The 18382-nt window shown below is 47.7% G+C and overlaps 2 protein-coding genes across 2 annotated transcripts in view; one reads left to right on the forward strand and one right to left on the reverse strand.

Moving 5' to 3' along the window:
* Positions 1-1061: 1061 nt before the first annotated feature.
* On the forward strand, positions 1062-15638 carry mRpS30 (mitochondrial ribosomal protein S30). The gene is made up of 5 exons (XM_089545260.1): positions 1062-1639; positions 2334-2489; positions 3998-4109; positions 14404-14577; positions 15089-15638. Exons 1-5 carry the CDS (start codon positions 1076-1078, stop codon positions 15553-15555), a joined length of 1473 nt encoding a protein of 490 aa, XP_089401386.1. The 5' UTR covers positions 1062-1075; the 3' UTR covers positions 15556-15638.
* A 1401-nt stretch (positions 15639-17039) lies between these two features.
* The window catches only part of Elp1 (elongator complex protein 1), a 40200-nt gene continuing 38857 nt past the window's right edge, over positions 17040-18382 (reverse strand). Inside the window, exons 32-33 of the mRNA XM_089545259.1 lie at positions 17278-17356; positions 17040-17212 (exon numbers count right to left, since the gene is read on the reverse strand). Coding sequence (XP_089401385.1) covers positions 17145-17212; positions 17278-17356 — 147 coding nt within the window. The 3' untranslated portion in view covers positions 17040-17144. The remainder of the gene's footprint in view (positions 17213-17277; positions 17357-18382) is intronic.

The following is an 18382-nucleotide window of genomic DNA, read 5'->3' on the forward strand; positions in this document are numbered from 1 at the left end:
ACTCTGCTGCAAACTTCATGCACAATACGCGCTCCACAAAGATAAGTGGTCGCTGACGCATTCAACAACGTACAAATATGTTACGGATCCCTAACAGTTCAGGCCGAGTACCTCACGGCGCACCGTGACACTGCGCGAGCTGGCCTGAAACGACCGCAAACATGGCGCGCTTGCCGCGACGACGCTCGCGCCGTCTGGTAGCGCGGCCTCAGTGAATACCTCCTATAGGAGAAGATATGACGAGAAATCAGTAGCGCTCTGCGTAGCGGTGCTGTAGGTGTACGTGACGAAGAGTAGCATTACGTTCCCGGTTGGAATGGTCCGCAACCACATACATTGAAACATCTCACCTTATGTCCGATTAAAGCGTTCAGTCAGGCCGCTCGTCTACAGGTGGTAGGCCGTACTGGTGCGATCAGTAACGTTGCACTTCTGCAGGAGGGATGAAAGTACATGAGACAGGAGCACTCACCTACGGTCGTCGGTCGCTAAAGAGTTCACGCACGCAGTGCTCTGCGGCTAAGTATGAAGTAGTGCAGAGGAAGAAGGTCAGTCAGTCAATAAATAAATAAATAAATAAATAAATAAATAAATAAATAAATAAATAAATAAATCGCAACTGTAGCCACCGTTAAGATCAAAGCTCTATGAATAATAGAGCTGCCGCGATGCCATCGTGGTGGTATTCGTCATCAGGGCAAGGAATTACAATGAGTAATGCAGGAACAACTACACAAGGCCATTTCAGTTTATCGTACAGGTATATTTGTGTAAATGCGGCCGGCTTGCTGGTTCAAATTTGGCGCACTTTTAAAGTTAAATAGGTGCTGTAACCTAGCGGTAGCAAATCTTACTTGGCCGCCAATCAGCTAAACCAATCAAAGCATAACTGACATGACCAGTTAAAATTTGAAATAAAAAATGCATAGTCATTTTGTTGTCAAAGCAATACCAGTGATTTTAAAGAATTCTTTCAAGCGACCTAACTCTATGTTGTGGCGGGACTCACCGGTTTTGGTGAACGCCGACCTGCTACTCTGGCAACACATGCAAACGCCATGTGTTTTTTTGCAAAATGGCTACAAAAATACTAACGAAGCGGCGCGTGTGCGCCCTCAGAAATTTAAGGTTCACGAGCCATTACCCGAAGCTGCTTAACCCGGACCTTGAAGCAGAATACGCGTACACTGAAGAGCCCAAGTACCCGCCGATTATCGACACTTCTTACCCAGCCACCCTGTTGCGCGAGAGGGAAGAATGGCGAGACAGCATCAAGGCGATGCCCACCGTTCCGCAGAAACTGCATGAAATTGCTTTAAAGGGTCGTCAGTTTTGCTACATAGTAAACCCAGATATCTTGTACTACAACTCTCTCCCAGCGTACCAGTACGCGACGCGCACGCACCTGATCAAGGGGTTGCCCGATACGTACGGACAGGTGGACGTTGAAGATGCGTACGCTCGGCTGAAGCCGCACTTGATCGATGCCATCGCCACAGAACTGGAAGCGCATGAAAGCGGTGAAAAATTTCGGCAGAAACGCAGCGAGTCAATCAAGCAGGGCAATGTCATCAGAAGCGTCTTGTCTGTGCTCTTAAAGGGCCTAGCGAAGGACGCACCTCACCTCCAGTCTGCGCAGGTCAGTGAGACGGGAACCTACTCAAGATGTGAAATCGTGAGCGTAAAATGATTAGCTGTGAGCTCTTATGAAGTGCGTTTGCGGTTGTGCTGGTGTTAGTTATAGCCCTCAGTAATGAAATTGTAAACAATGTTTGTGCTGTCATGAAGTGCGCTCACGGTTGTGCTGCTGGTAGTCGTAGCTAATGAACAATTCGGGGGAAAATGTGTATGGAATTCATCGCCATTTGTAAACAGTACACTTACCGGCATACGCCGCACTTTCTTACATGTACTGCAAAAGGCAAGAGAGCAGTAGAATGAAATAAAATTCGTCTCTCGCCAGCGTTGAGTGCCTACAGTAGTCATAACTGCCGCCTAGACGTAACAGCTGAGATGGAAACGCGGAGAAATCTTATACAGTAAGCGGTGTGATGTTCTAAAACCGTCCCTGCTTAAAACAAACAAACAAAAAAGGCAAGTTCAGTGAAAGTGCGATAAAGGCGTTCAAGAGCCTGAATGCATGGTGAACTGAGCAACACCTAGAGTTCTTAACGAGCTGTGTTCACTTCAGCGCACTTTGCTTGGATGGCTGGAGCCGCTGCCACTCTTGAAGTGTGTGAAGCACCCATGAAGTGAAAGCAGGGTATTCTAGTTATGTATGACCATGTTGAGGGTTTCTTCGTAGCAAAATTGACGCATCATTTCTTTTTCAGGTGGACTTGACACCACGCTGCGATTCTTTCTGGGAGCATGGCCGATACTATCCCAATGAGCGGAGAAGATACAGGAACAAGGAAATTATACCCATGAATTTTCAATACATGGACAAACCTGACGTTCAAGTCAGGATCTCGGAGCCACTTGTTCCTGTGAGCAAACTTTACTTCATGTGTGGCATGGTTAATTACTGCAAAGGCAATATGGGTTTTAATTGTCCAAGCAATCCCTAAATTGAGCCAACCTTAACCTTTTCTTTTTTGGACAGCACATTATGTGTGCAATCATAACGTGAGATGGGTTGAGTGTATTACTGCTGTTGCACAGAATACGGCCTGGTGTGCTAAATTGAGAGTTTCTCAGCTAAAGAAACTGTTGTCTGCTCTGAAAAGACTGGGAAATAATTTGAAGGTGCTCGATTATTGGACAAAATTAAATATCAGAAAGCTGAATTTGAGTGTCATAACCACTCTTGTCTGTTGTTTTCTATGCTTCTTTGATAACATTTTACTTTGCGGCTCCTATTGTGTTGGGACCAGTGTCATTGCATTATTGGAAGATAAAATGCAGCCATTGCCTGGCCTCCTTCCAATTTTAGTATATGTACTTTGAGCCGGAGTACCCGGGTTTGGTTGAAACGCAAAAGGCACCTTCCACACCTCTTTCTTCCTTTCTTCTTTCACTCCCTCCTTTATCCCTTCCTTATGGCGCTTTGGTGTGTCCACAAGGCCATTTCCTTTCCTCAAAACCAATTTTCGTTTTCATTTTGGCCTTCTTCCGTTAAAAGCTCTAAATTGATGTGCCTTTGCCTGCATTGCTAAGTAGCACCATTCTCTGGTGTTGTAACAGCTATCCACAGATCCACTCCTTGAGCGTCAATCAGCCCAACAATAATAGATCTGCAGGAGGCAGCTTCCGCTTCTGCAGTGTGCCCTTCCGTTGCAAGGGCGAAAACAAGAAGGAAATGCTGGCATGGAGGGAGGAGTTGGCAGCACTTAACTTGGCACTACTTAATTTGACTTGCTAAATTTGTTAGCTTCAATAGTATTGTGTGCTTTTATTCGCACAAGGACAATTTACATGATAGAACCTGCTGAAACAGCAATTGGGTTTAGCATCAGCAATATTACTTTGCACGAGAGCATTAAAGAATGTGTTCCAGAGCAGGCTGATGAAAAAGAAGTTGAGAGGGATTGTATAGTGATACATGGTTGAGCTCTATGGCTTTGCAAGCGCTGTTGCCATGCGCCTACATGTTTGCCTTTCGTGGCAGTCTCTAGAGGCAAATATCAGAGATGAACTGCATTTAATGCCCATGAAACTTACTGTCTAAAGTAACTTGATTGGAAAGGCAAGCTGTGGTTCTGGCCGCCTTTTGTTCAGTACCACAATGCATTACTTATACACCTCATGTTTGATGTAAATCACACTGGGCCATGTTTAGACGTTGACAGTTCGTGCCACAAAGGCACTGTTTGTGTTCATATAGTAACATGCAGTGTGCTTGTGTTTTGTGCTCGTTTTTTTTTATTTTGAGGACTTGCCCTAAATCTGTTCTGCGGATCCTACCATTCACAAATAAACAAAAATAAATGCTAATGGTATGCTTAAAAACTAACACAGTGCTTATTTCCCATCGTTTTTTTTTTTTTCCGAACAGGTAGTGAGCCTGGATGACCCTCTCGTGTGCAGTAAAGAAGTTCCGGACTTTCCTTACCATCCATCTTACATGAAGTTCAAGTTCAAGTACAAGACACAAACCAGCTTGCCTGGTAAATTTCCTCGAGTGGTTCCATTCTCTGTTGCCTCACTGTGCAATGTGCAGGGCAGTGACGAGCGCCATCTTGTTGCCTCTGCTTTTTATCAATGAGCCTGGTCATGGTTACTATTAAATGTATACTGTTAAATGTATGGCAGTGGAACAGATACCACCTTTGTAGCCAGGTTAGTTGGCTAGAATTTCACTGATTAGCTTGCTGATGAATCACCAGCTTAAAGGTGCACTGAAGAGGATTCTGAACTTGTCTTTTTGTCGCGGGAACTCGATCTGCACGTTCCTAGCATTCTTAGAAACTGCAACTTATTGCCCTGTATGGCCGATTTCCCTAATTAAATCGAATTAACGTCCGGCTCCCGCCCTTTTTTTTTAATTCTGCCCCGTACGATGGGCGGAGTCGACCAACTGTAAGGAGATAGCGCCACCCAGCGGCGTTCGTGAGGAAAAGAAGAAAAAGCACGAGGAGCGCGTGCGGAGGGGAACGCGGGGCAAGTCGAACAGGATTACGTGGCAGAGAAGAGAAGAGCGCGGTGGGCGACGGACGTGGACGAGTTCTGCTGGCTCCCCGAGTTCCGGGCTTGGGCCTTAGCCGCAGACGTCCGGGCCACCAGACCTGGACTTCCATCGTCGAGAGCCTCAACCACCAGGCTCAGGCGCTACTCTTCTCCGTCCATCCGTCAGCTGCTCTACATAGGCCGCTTCGGGCGCCTACGTGACTTTTCCGGGATACCAGACCTGGAAACCGTGCCGGGAGCCCACGAACGCTGCCGCTGCGGTAGCCTTGCATCGGCGTTTGGAACGCCAAGAGACTCCTTGACTGCCCGACACCCAGCCAGTCCTCCCCGCTCGTTGCTCGAATAAGACAAGTAGTGTGAACTTTCCTCTTTGACTCTTTTTCCTGCATTTATCATAAGCACTTTGTTCTGTTCCCCCGTGTGTTTTTCCCGTGTATTGTTACGTTGTTCTCTTGTTCCTTTCCTTTCTTCTCGCTCATATTGTAATTGGTTTCCTTTCCGTTAAAAGCCGCCTCGTTTATTGTTTGTACTTTGGAGTTTGTTGAAAAATAAGACCTGCAATCATCTCTCAGAGTCCTCACAAATTTGGCGTCCACTACGACAGGACGAGGTCGGTTTTATTTATTTGCCTGTTGTGTTAATTTAGGAACAACATGAGCGCTTCAGATTTGGTTGCTTTAGGCGAGCGCATGGGCTTGTGCGGCGCGGAGTTACGAGCGTGGGTGGAGGACGAGCTTCGTAAGGCACGGGAAGAGAGAGCCGCTGAGCGTGAAGCTGCGAAGCAGAAATTGGAGTTAGAGCGAGAAGCTACGAAGCAGAAATTGGAATTAGAGGCACGGAATGTAGAGGCTGAGCGAGAGGCTGCGAAGGAACGCTTGGAGTTAGAGGCGCGGAACTTGCAGCTACAAATAAGGCTCATGGAGGGTGGCGCAAATCCTCCGAGTGACCGTGGAGAGCGTAGCGTCTCATCGACCAGCTCCATTAACCCGCACAGCCTCATACCACAGTTCAATGAAGCGCGGGATGACCTCGATGCCTACTTAAAGAGGTTTGAGCATGTGGCCACGGGGCAGGGTTGGCCAAAAGAAAAGTGGGCAACGGCGTTGAGCTTGTGCCTTGGCGGCGAAGCACTTAGGGTCTTCGGTCGGCTCTCGCCTGAGGATTCCGTGGATTATGACAAAGCGAAGCTTGCCTTGCTTCAGAGGTTTAGGTTCACCGCGGAAGGTTACCGAGAGTAGTTTCGCCAGAGCAAGCCCCAGGATGGAGAAACGGCCTCGCAATATGCTGCCAGGTTGTTTAGCTTCTTTGACCGTTGGGTCGAGATGCGGGGTGAAGGCCGCACTTTTGAGGTGGTTCGCGAGATGGTTGTGAGCGAACAATTTCTGAACAACTGTCATTCTCGTTTAGCCCTTTTCTTACGTGAGCGGGAGGGCAAGACAGTTGCCAAGCTGGCGGAGGCTGCCGATCATTTTCTTGAAGCACAGCGGCAAAATAACTTGTTGTTCTTCAAAGAACAGGGGGAGCATACGGTGAATAAAGCCAAGGACGAGGTTTCAGGTCCACAGTCTCGCCTTCGGTGTTTTCTTTGTGACAAGACTGGGCACAAGGCGTCGGATTGTCGGACGAAGCCGAAGCAATTGTATTGCACCTGGTGCCGCGAGGTAGGACATGATGCCCAGTCGTGCAAAGCTAAGAGGCCAGGAGACCGTGAGGAGTCCTCCTGTTGCATGACACCTCGATACTCACATCCCGATAACCCTGCAGAGGTAACGCGCGTAGAGGGCCAGTTGGGGGAGATGGTCTGTCCTTCCAACCCGGTGGAAGTTGCTATGCCAGTGGGGCACGGCGAGGTGTTCGGCCAGCATGGTTCGGTTTTACGGGATACGGGCAGTACCGGCATTGTTGTGCGTGAGTCCCTTGTACCGGCAGCGGCGCTTACAGGGAAACAGGCTACATTATTCTTGGCCAATGGGACTCGTGTAGAAGTTCCGGAAGCGGAGGTGGTGATTTCTTCTCCATACTTCTCGGGTAAGGCCATCGCGCGCTGCTTGTCTACACCCTTATACGACATTATAATAGGCAATGTCCCCGGGGCTAAACCTCCATTCCCGGTTGACCCGCCAGTTCTCACTGATCAGGCAGTTTCCCTTGCCATGACGGGTGCGATCGATGTTCCTTCCCTTATGGTGACAGCAAAGGTTTCAGAGAGTAGTAAAAGCCCCACTCTGAACACACTCCACTTGTCACGGCCGGAGTTTCGCCTCAAACAGGAAGAAGACCCGACCTTAGAGGTGTGTCGCAGGAAGTTGGGGCAAATATTTCATGGCAAGGGACAGACCGCCCACTCCTTTGATACAGATGACGGTGTTCTTTTCCGGTCGTACCAAGTGTGTCCCGGCCAAGTCGTTGAGCAAGCGGTGGTACCGAAGGGCTTACGCACGCAAGTTCTTAAGTTGGCACATAAGAGTGCATTATCCGGCCATCATGGAATACGGCAAACAATAGCTAGGGTGCTCACTGAGTTTTACTGGCCCGGTGTACAGGCTGACATTAAGAGTTATGTCAGATCGTGTGATATGTGTCAGCAGACTGTGTCGAAGGCAAGGGAGAACAGAGTGTATAACATCGTAGGACGGGAACATGTAAAATCATGGTGGAAACCGAGGTCGGTTTGGAGAAAACGGTTTCACAAAGGAAAACGGAAGTACTAGCCGAAAAAGTTCTCGCGACGGTGATGTGATTTGATGTGAACAATGGAATACGGAAGAATGTAGCCCATACCTATTGTTGGAATTGTTTTTGTTTGTTCATGTTTGTTTTTGAGTGTCGGCTATCTATTTTTTATGCTTTCCGTGCTTCTTCGCCCTCTATGGACACTTTACGTTGACTTTCCATGTGCTCTCTGTGCTGTGTGTGCGAAGGTCTGTGAACGCTTCGAACATTGACGACCGTCGTATTGTGTGTGGTGTGTAGTGTGCGCGCTGTGGTGCGGTGTTCTGTGTTGCGATCGTCGAACGCGTCTGGTGTCGCTCTCCTGAAGTTGAGTTCTTTCCCTTGGAAAAAACTTCCGAAGAGGGGGCCTTCTGTAAGGAGATAGCGCCACCCAGCGGCGTTCGTGAGGAAAAGAAGAAAAAGCACGAGGAGCGCGTGCGGAGGGGAACGCGGGGCAAGTCGAACAGGATTACGTGGCAGAGAAGAGAAGAGCGCGGTGGGCGACGGACGTGGACGAGTTCTGCTGGCTCCCCGAGTTCCGGGCTTGGGCCTTAGCCGCAGACGTCCGGGCCACCAGACCTGGACTTCCATCGTCGAGAGCCTCAACCACCAGGCTCAGGCGCTACTCTTCTCCGTCCATCCGTCAGCTGCTCTACATAGGCCGCTTCGGGCGCCTACGTGACTTTTCCGGGATACCAGACCTGGAAACCGTGCCGGGAGCCCACGAACGCTGCCGCTGCGGTAGCCTTGCATCGGCGTTTGGAACGCCAAGAGACTCCTTGACTGCCCGACACCCAGCCAGTCCTCCCCGCTCGTTGCTCGAATAAGACAAGTAGTGTGAACTTTCCTCTTTGACTCTTTTTCCTGCATTTATCATAAGCACTTTGTTCTGTTCCCCCGTGTGTTTTTCCCGTGTATTGTTACGTTGTTCTCTTGTTCCTTTCCTTTCTTCTCGCTCATATTGTAATTGGTTTCCTTTCCGTTAAAAGCCGCCTCGTTTATTGTTTGTACTTTGGAGTTTGTTGAAAAATAAGACCTGCAATCATCTCTCAGAGTCCTCACACCAACGCGTGAAGTTCCTTTCAGCCAGCTCCATGGAGGCTTTGCTTTCGCTTTATTTTGTTTTTTAGGTTTCCATGAATAAATAGTTTCATTCGCAGATAATATAGCCGCAAAATAAGCCCGCAGAAATAAAAATATGCGCGGACTATTTGCTACTACGGACTACTACGTATTACTCCGCCGATGGCAGAGCGGCAAGCCGCCACGGGACTGGGTGAAAGGCACTCCATGCGTTGGTCGACTCCGCCCACCGTACGAGGCAGAATTAAAAAAAAAGGGTGGGAGCCGGACGTTAATTTGATTTAATTAGGGAAATTGGCCACACAGGGCAGTAAGTCGCAGTTTCTAAGAATGCTAGGAACGTGTAGATCGAGTTCCCGCGGCAAAAACACAAGTTCAGGTTCCTCTTCAGTGCACCTTTAAGAGCATGTGTACATGCTGCATCAAGACTAACACCTTTTTGTAGTTACGAGAGAAGCCAACAGCCACAGAAACCAAGGAGCACAGGGGATTTTTTTTAATAAATTTATTTTTTCGTGGTGTTGATCAAGTAAGAATATTACTGAATATGTTGTCGCTTAAAGCTAATTGATTAGAAAAGCAGAAGAAAAAACAACCATATGCCGCCGGTGGGATCCGAACCCACGACCTCCGAATTACGCGTCCGTGCTCTACCTCTGAGCTACGGCGACGGCTGTCAAACCTTCTGCTTTCGGGGGTATTTATGTTTACAGATAACCTAACCTTGAGAGTGTTTATCAGCGCCACCCATGTTCGTAAGCGGCGGACGTGGAACGTCCTGAGTTACCGCTTGTAGTGTAAACAAGAGCACATGCCTTGAACTGTTTGCTATCAAAGTTGGCACAGAGTCCACATATACCTTTAAGCAGCTATGTGTAGTGCACTTTGTGGAGTCTGTACATCATGGAGGAGGGCGACATGCTGTCTGCATACAGCGTCGAGCATGGCGAGGTGCCAGATCTGACAATGGTTCGTACACTAGCGAGCTAAGCAGAACTGGAAACAATTGTTAAGCTGGCGCGACTGTCAATTTGGGAGGGGGATTTCATTAAGCATTGTCATGCAAATTGAGTGGCAGTTTCATTTGTGGAAATAGTCAAGTATTTAGTTGCTACAAAAATTTAACCAAATTGGAACCACTTAAGTATTGGCTTTCCATCTTTGCCGTAAAGGACAGTTGCGAGTAAAGAATATTAGCACAAATCATTGGCGACTAGAATTGTGATATCTCGCCATGCGGCGCTGCAGTTCGCAGACCTGCCGATCGGGCCGTTTCCATGTTTGCAGCATAGGGGGGGATGGTAGGAAGTAAGCTTTATCAAGTGTGCCACCACCCGAGCGTCAAAGTGCCGACCCTACGTGACTGTGCGTGCGGCATTTATTTTGACGCGGTTATGAGCAAAGATGGCTTCTTTTTTTTTACTGTTTTTTATATGACCGTGATGGTCTGTCGAAAGGAACTCGCGGGAACAATAGGCTGTATTAAATAAAAAAGAAATAGGGCGAGACAGAAAAATAAATTTTGCTGAGCCGTGACAGTCTGCTGAGCCCCCCTAATACTGTGGAATGGGAACGGCCCGGCACTCTCGTTATCAGCCTCTTCGTCACCCTCAGCACCACGCATTGTCATTTCGGCGCTTCGGTGTTCTGTCATGTGTGCTAATCTTTTTTACTCGCGACTGTACATGCCTTATTGTCTGTAGTCCGTACTGGGAAGCCATTTGGTGTATTTAGCCCACTATGATGGCCCAGTGCTTATGGCACCATGATGTCTGGCACAAGTTTGTGAGTCTGATCCCTAGCGCTGTATTTCCACACAGGAGAATGTCGAAAAAGAAAGAAAAGTTTTCAGTGCGTTAAAAAACTACAGTTTGTACAAATCGATATGGAGCTTTCCATTGGAATGTGCATCGTATTCTGGGTACAGTTCCGGCTTGTAAAAATTTCCTCAAAGAAGAGCGAGAACAACGCCATCCAATTAGTGTTCTCTGTAAAATTTGATTCTCTGGGTGTTGTTGTTTATATTAATGTTTGTCGGGCAGCAAAAAACCCATTTGTGGCAGAGAAAACTGAGTTTTAAAAATTTCCCCGACACTTGATTCAAACCTGTCGTATCCATACCGAGGAGGACTGGTTGCTGCCATTTTAAAGTGAATGGCGATGTGGCATAGCCTCTGGAATCTGTGCCAGAAATTCAGGTTTGACGAACACAGTTTGTTTGCAAAATTGGCTATTGATGGCGGCACATGTATTTTGTTTTCTGGTCTTTTCTAGTTTATAAAAGCTCCATTTTCTGTGAGAGCGGTCTCTCTGTCATTGGAGCGCTGTAGTTTGTCGATAAAGGTCAGCTTCTACTTGTCCTCGGCATTCGTTTAATATAAATATAATTAGTTTCTTATGTATGGCCATATGGCCTGGTAAACAAACTGCAGACACAATTCGTGTGGCTGATGCCTGCATCTGCTTACTAAGTTTAAAACAACAGGCCACATATTCGTTTTTTGAACTGAATGGTCTGTTTAATTAGCCTGCTTGCTGATTCAGTGCCAGTTTGATGTCCTGAAAGTGGCTCTGAGCTGAATACAGGGATCCGAGATGTGCATGGCCACCAAGTTTTGCACTACAGTCTTGATGCTCTGCTTCAGCAGTCATACAGTATCACTGTGAGGCGATATTTCATGACATACCCGTAAACCTGAAACCTGCTTTGAAGCACTTAGTAAATTGAAGGAGTATTGCCAGGTCAACTCATACAAAGTCTGCAACTGCATTCGATGCTCATAGCATTGCTCCTGAAATCCACCACAGTACTGTAAGAAATTAACGTTGTGTCCACTTTCACTACTGCAACTTAAGAAGTTTTGGTCGAACACAGCGCGTATTATTTGAGCCGAGTTGAGACTTGATGTTAGGAGAAGGTAAGTGACGCCAACCAAGTAAAATACAGGAAAAAAAAAAAAAAACACGACGTTTCGGGACCGGCTCGGCCCCTTCTTCACGGTGTGACTACGGGCGAGCGCAGCTTGGCTTTTTAAGCCCCTGTGTGGAGGACCTGCGGGTCAATGGCCGCAGCCCATGGACATAGGATGAGGGGAGGGTCCCCAGGGAACGATTAACATTCTCTCGTGTTTGCTGTATGTGCCACGACTCGAGTAGAAGCCTCCTGCGTGGGTTAGCTTCCGTTTCCAATACAATGGTGCTGTCGAAGTCAATTGGGTGGTCACACCCTTCACAGTGTTCGGCCACGGCGCTGCGTTGACGATTCATGTGACGGACGTCCGCTTTGTGTTGGTTCATCCTTTCCGCGAAGTTCTTCGTTTCCCCTATGTACGACGCCGGGCAGACGGAACACGGAATTTTGTACACGACGCCCTGGGCCTTTTCTCTGGGCTGCCGGTTTTTTGGGCGGGGGAGAAGGCGACCGATAGTGCTGGTCGGTTTGTGCGTTGTCAGCACCCCTTCTTTTCCGAGAATGCGACCGAGCGTCTCGCTCACGCCTCTCACAAAGGGGATGCAAACACGTTTCCGCTTCTGGCATGCGTCTGAGGAAATAATAGACCGGATTTTGTTTTGCCTTTCTTGCTTCCTGATAATGCGCCGGATGAATGAGCTTGGGTAGCCGTTCTTTTGGAGGTCAGAAATGACTCGGTTCTTCTCCTTCCTTTTATCTTCACTTGAGGAACATATGGAGTCGGCTCTCTTCAGTAATGACGTCACGACAGATGCTTTGTGCGGGATGGGATGGTTCGAATCGAAATGTAGGTACCGTCCTGTGTGGGTTGGCTTCCTGTGCACCGAGGACTGCAGGCCTTTGTCGTGCTTTGTAAGTAGGACATCCAGAAAAGGCAGGCTGCCCTGCTGTTCATGTTCAACAGTAAATTGTATGGCCGGTTCAACTGAATTTAGATGACTCTGGAGGTTTTCTATCTCTGAGGTTTTCACCACACAAAAGCAGTCGTCTACATAACGGAGGAATAACTTTGGCTTGGGATTAAAGGAGGAGAGGGCCCGGCTTTCGACGTCTTCCATGGTTAGGTTAGCCACTGTGACTGAAATTGATGCCCCCATAGCAGTTCCGGTTGTTTGCTTGAAAAATTCTCCGTTGTAGGTGAAAAAGGTACTGCGCAGACAGAGGTCGAGAAGGCGACATACCTCATCAACGTTGAGTGGAGTTCTCTCGTGCAGCGTTTGGTCGTTTTCGAGTGCGCGGCGAGCGACGGACACAGCAAGGGGAACCGGTACGCAGGTGAATAGCGACACCACGTCAAATGAGACTAGGCTTTCGTCTTCCTCCACGGTAAGGTTCGAGACAAGTTGGACGAAATGCCGCGAATTCTGTACATGTACAGAATTCGCGGCATTTCGTCCAACTTGTCTCGAACCTTACCGTGGAGGAAGACGAAAGCCTAGTCTCATTTGACGTGGTGTCGCTATTCACCTGCGTACCGGTTCCCCTTGCTGTGTCCGTCGCTCGCCGCGCACTCGAAAACGACCAAACGCTGCACGAGAGAACTCCACTCAACGTTGATGAGGTATGTCGCCTTCTCGACCTCTGTCTGCGCAGTACCTTTTTCACCTACAACGGAGAATTTTTCAAGCAAACAACCGGAACTGCTATGGGGGCATCAATTTCAGTCACAGTGGCTAACCTAACCATGGAAGACGTCGAAAGCCGGGCCCTCTCCTCCTTTAATCCCAAGCCAAAGTTATTCCTCCGTTATGTAGACGACTGCTTTTGTGTGGTGAAAACCTCAGAGATAGAAAACCTCCAGAGTCATCTAAATTCAGTTGAACCGGCCATACAATTTACTGTTGAACATGAACAGCAGGGCAGCCTGCCTTTTCTGGATGTCCTACTTACAAAGCACGACAAAGGCCTGCAGTCCTCGGTGCACAGGAAGCCAACCCACACAGGACGGTACCTACATTTCGATTCGAACCATCCCATCCCGCACAAAGCATCTGTCGTGACGTCATTACTGAAGAGAGCCGACTCCATATGTTCCTCAAGTGAAGATAAAAGGAAGGAGAAGAACCGAGTCATTTCTGACCTCCAAAAGAACGGCTACCCAAGCTCATTCATCCGGCGCATTATCAGGAAGCAAGAAAGGCAAAACAAAATCCGGTCTATTATTTCCTCAGACGCATGCCAGAAGCGGAAACGTGTTTGCATCCCCTACGTGAGAGGCGTGAGCGAGACGCTCGGTCGCATTCTCGGAAAAGAAGGGGTGCTGACAACGCACAAACCGACCAGCACTATCGGTCGCCTTCTCCCCCGCCCAAAAAACCGGCAGCCCAGAGAAAAGGCCCAGGGCGTCGTGTACAAAATTCCGTGTTCCGTCTGCCCGGCGTCGTACATAGGGGAAACGAAGAACTTCGCGGAAAGGATGAACCAACACAAAGCGGACGTCCGTCACATGAATCGTCAACGCAGCGCCGTGGCCGAACACTGTGAAGGGTGTGACCACCCAATTGACTTCGACAGCACCATTGTATTGGAAACGGAAGCTAACCCACGCAGGAGGCTTCTACTCGAGTCGTGGCACATACAGCAAACACGAGAGAATGTTAATCGTTCCCTGGGGACCCTCCCCTCATCCTATGTCCATGGGCTGCGGCCATTGACCCGCAGGTCCTCCACACAGGGGCTTAAAAAGCCAAGCTGCGCTCGCCCGTAGTCACACCGTGAAGAAGGGGCCGAGCCGGTCCCGAAACGTCGTGTTTTTTTCCTGTATTTTACTTGGTTGGCGTCACTTACCTTCTCCTAACATTAAATTTCCCAACCAGACAGACTTCTGTCGAATGTTTTCTTTTGAGTTGAGACTTGCACAACTGTTCCTTTTGTTTGTAGTTGCTGACCGCAGGACCAAGTTCTTAACTGTGTCAAGGTCATGTGGTGGTGATTGGAGAGCTAAATGGGCGTAAACTTTCCATGTAGCTTCTGTTGTATTGTCCGTGCTTATCTAAATCTTCTTCCAGGGACTTGGCCGCTTCATGACTGCAACTTTCCCTTGGTGAGCATACGGCAGCGTGACTTGCTGACCAACCACCATGACTCCCCATTCAGAACAGCCGAGGAGGTGGAAGACGCAACAGATGCCGCAGCCCTGCTCGCAGGTTTTGGCTGGCTCAATGGTGTGGCAACACAGCTGGGTACGTAAGCACTAATCATGCAGCCGACTTTTGACTTGTGGTCGCCGCTATGCCAGTAAATGGTGCCCATGCCTGTTACTGTTGAGGTGAGGTTTGACCGAGCAGAACATGCATTGCATCAGCGACCACTAATGAGAGCCCACTAATGAGCCAGTGACTGGTGATGGATGACATTTTGTCGCTGCACTGTGATAGAGGACGTCAAGTATGAAGATACCGACACACTATACAGCTGACATTATTGCAGTAAGCCAATAACAACGGCAGGGGCGTATTTAACGGGGATGTCCTCCAAGCCCCCAAGCAAGAAATTTAACATAGGAGAACCATGCCAGAGCTCATTTTTTGGACCAGAACAGTTGAAAAAATACACCCACCCTGTCTGCCTCCTCCAAGAGAGACCCATAAATCTGCCCCTGAGAAACAATATAGTGTTTCTTGAATTGATATGAGAATAACGCATATGGCAAAAGGAAGGGTACATTGTGAATTTTATGCCGTATTCTTGCAGGGTTCACCATTTACCACGATCCCACCTACCCCCTGGTTAGCCAGATCATCAACACAGACGGGCAACACTGGACATTTGCAGTGTACCAGCTCAACACGCTTCGTTTCCACAAAGACTTCTATGAAACCAACCCGCTTCGCAACCTTTGCTGGACATCTGGCAACCTACGACTTTTTGAAGCCTATGAAAATGGGGAGCTGAAGGGTATAGATGACAGTGTGTTCAAACATCTGCTCCGGTTCATGCTTTGTCAACCCAAGGTGCCCGAAGGGGTGGAGCTCCGTCCATACTTGGGCACAGACGACCGGCCTGAAGAAGAGGTGCTACAGCAACGGTCACGTTGGATGACTAGATACGACTGTCGGTTCAACTTGGGCGAAGCTCTCAAAAAGGAAGTGCCGCTTTGGGTCAAGATCTACAAGTGGCACCCAGATGCTCCACCTACACCGAACATCAAGCTAAAATAACCTCTGTAACAGTGGGGACACACAGCTGTATTTTGTTTTTCCTAGTAGTAGTGGCCTTGATGAATTAAAATTGGAGGTCAGTATACGTCGATCCTTTATAGCACAGATCATGCTGTGATCATGGCTTTTTGACCTTTTGTTTTTTGCAGTTGTTGGCACTCAGAAAAAGCATTACTCTGGGCCTCGCAGTAGATAATGAGCTATGAAAGGAGGGCTATGTTAGTGCTACAGAGGGCTCAGTCATGGCTCGATTGCGCCTGCTTCTGTCTGGTTGCGTACATTGATGCATGCGCCAATTTTTTAGCCCACTGAATGCTATTTGTTTTGCTCACATGCTAAATATGTGAGCTACATAAACATTTGTGGCATTTGTGGCATTTGTGGGCAGCTAACATTCATCACCCCCTCGAGTATGGTAAGTACAGGGTTGGTCAAAAGTTCCCAGGCCAAGGGTCTGCTTTGCATACTTATATCCTGGCATTTATGATGGCGATAAAGCTTTCAAGGCTCTCAGAGGTTAGAACGATACTTCTTCTACCCTCTAGAGATACTTTGAACTTTGGTGATGTCGTAACATCCTGACTATGCGGATCAAAAGCAGACCCTGCGGCATGGAAACTTTTGACCGACCCTGTACATTAGGTGGATAGAGCTTGAGAGAGAGAGAGAGAGAGAGAGAGTAGTATGGTTATTATGGACCTTCTCCGTTCTTTTCGTTTGATGCGATTTATGGAGAAGACCAGAAGGGCACCAGGAAAAGGTATAGAATATTGTTGTGAGCATAGGGTTTCACCTAGAGGGAAAAGTTGCTTCATGACCATTAACTAATGCAGCAGTCATTCAGTTGCTGTGAGAATGTGAAGTGTGAACTTATTTGATTTGGCTAGTAACTGGCGGAAAATGTGTCTTATTTTTTGAGATCAACATTCATAAAGTGCTGTTCAGAAGCTCGTAAGCCTGCACGAATATTTTAGAGGGGTACCACTTTGTTTTTTAATTAATGTATTTCACGGCACTGCTGTGATTCCACAGCTGCATTTACTCAACTGGCCAAACACCAGCCGAGCCAGAAGCAAAGTTTTCGCTTCACAGCATTCCCGTAATGAATGAAGCACTACTGTTTAAGAAACTTGCATAGGCGGTGTCTCCTCTTTTTTCGTGGGGAAATTCTGACAAACTTTGGTCTGAAGCGGAACATAGTCCTCACAAATAAAATGTAAAGTCAACTCGCTTTTTTTTTTTGTTACAAGCCTGAATTGAGAGAACAATTGGGAGATGTTTAAATGGAGGGAAATCAGAAAGAAAAACTACACACTCTACCTTTAATTTATATGCTCTTTCAGAAGCATTTGGGGGTGTAGAAAGCTCCTTCGAGATGACTTTGCTTAGAAGGTGCTGTACCGATTCCAGGGCACTCCTGATGGCAGACAGAGAAGCGTTTCAGAAGCACTCTCTTCGGGAGCATTTGTGTGAACCACCACAAGAAGAATTAAACAGCTGTTGTAATGATTACAAACACTCCAAGCCATTTACAATCAGTCACTCTGTACATTGCCGTCTTCCTGTACACTTGGCAAGCTGATGTGCAATCAGCTGAACATCTGAAGCTTCCAGCAGAAGCTTCTTCGAAGTGTAGGCGGTTGCCGGAGAGCTGGATCTGAAACAAGTTTTGAAAAGCGTTCTCAGCACTTGGATCCAGAACAGAGGCCTTCTGAAACATACCTGAAATTACATGCTCCACAATCTTCTGTTTCTGCACTGCTTCGGCAATCAAAGTGGAAGATGAGTGCGGGCCGAGAGGCTAGGTTTTAAAAAAAAAGTAACGAAAATTATGCATGAACCACTGTGACGGCACAGTAAGGTGGAAGTAGCAGTTTACGTGCATGGGAGACATATCATGTGAAAACTATTTGGAGAGTCTCCAGCAAATCTATGGACTGTGTTTTGCTTTCACTTGGGCAGCATTTACAAGTTGCAAGTTCCCTCTCTACAGTGCACTGCCTACTCAGCAAATCTAAAAGCTGCATGACAAGAAAAAGAGTGTGCGGTGCTCTTTGAGCTAAACTCTCAGCACCTACACCTTCTGGTATGTGAAAATTTAATGCTCTTTTTACATAACACTGCAGACCTTTTACTGCAGTTTGGGTTCACAAATAAGCCAGCCACATTACATTTTCCTCAGGGCTACTTTAAAGTTCTGAAACTATCCTCAGCTGCTTCAGTCACAGTGCCTTCATATGGAGTGCTTTCCGCTTGACTTACGATAGCACATGGGGAGAGAAAAAAAAACTGGAGGGGGCACTTAAGCCCTGCCTTAAAGGTATAATGAGTTAATGAGTGTTCGTGAGCTAATGCCCATATGTGCGGAATTGGTCAATCTCTACTTTACATTCGTAGATCCCTGGGAGTCCCCATACCCCTCCTGGCGCAGTGGTGCAGCGGTTAAACGATGTGCCACTGCCTTAGCAGGTGGCTGTTTCAGGCACCCGCATACTTCACACCCCCTATGTAATCGATGGCCATGTGGCTGAACATACCCATCCACTGCAAAGAGGTGAACATAGAAATAACTGCTACAAGCCAGGCCATTTCACAAGCCTCCTCAAACTTACTTTTATGAAAGGTGTTCCAGTGCCCTTATACTAAGTTTCAGCACAACGGCAACAAAAGGAAGCAAAAAATGGTGTAGTACTTGCCCAGAAGGCATAATTTTTTACATGGGATTAGCACTCTTGAGTACTAACCTCTTTAAATGAAAGGTGTAACATTATGAGACCGGAAGCAGGTAGAGTGGGTGAGGGAACAAACGCTGGTTAATGACATCCTA

This window comes from Amblyomma mixtum, chromosome 5 (genome assembly GCF_055824585.1).
Source record: "Amblyomma mixtum isolate Tamu chromosome 5, ASM5582458v1, whole genome shotgun sequence".
Classification (NCBI taxonomy): Eukaryota; Metazoa; Arthropoda; class Arachnida; order Ixodida; family Ixodidae; genus Amblyomma; species Amblyomma mixtum.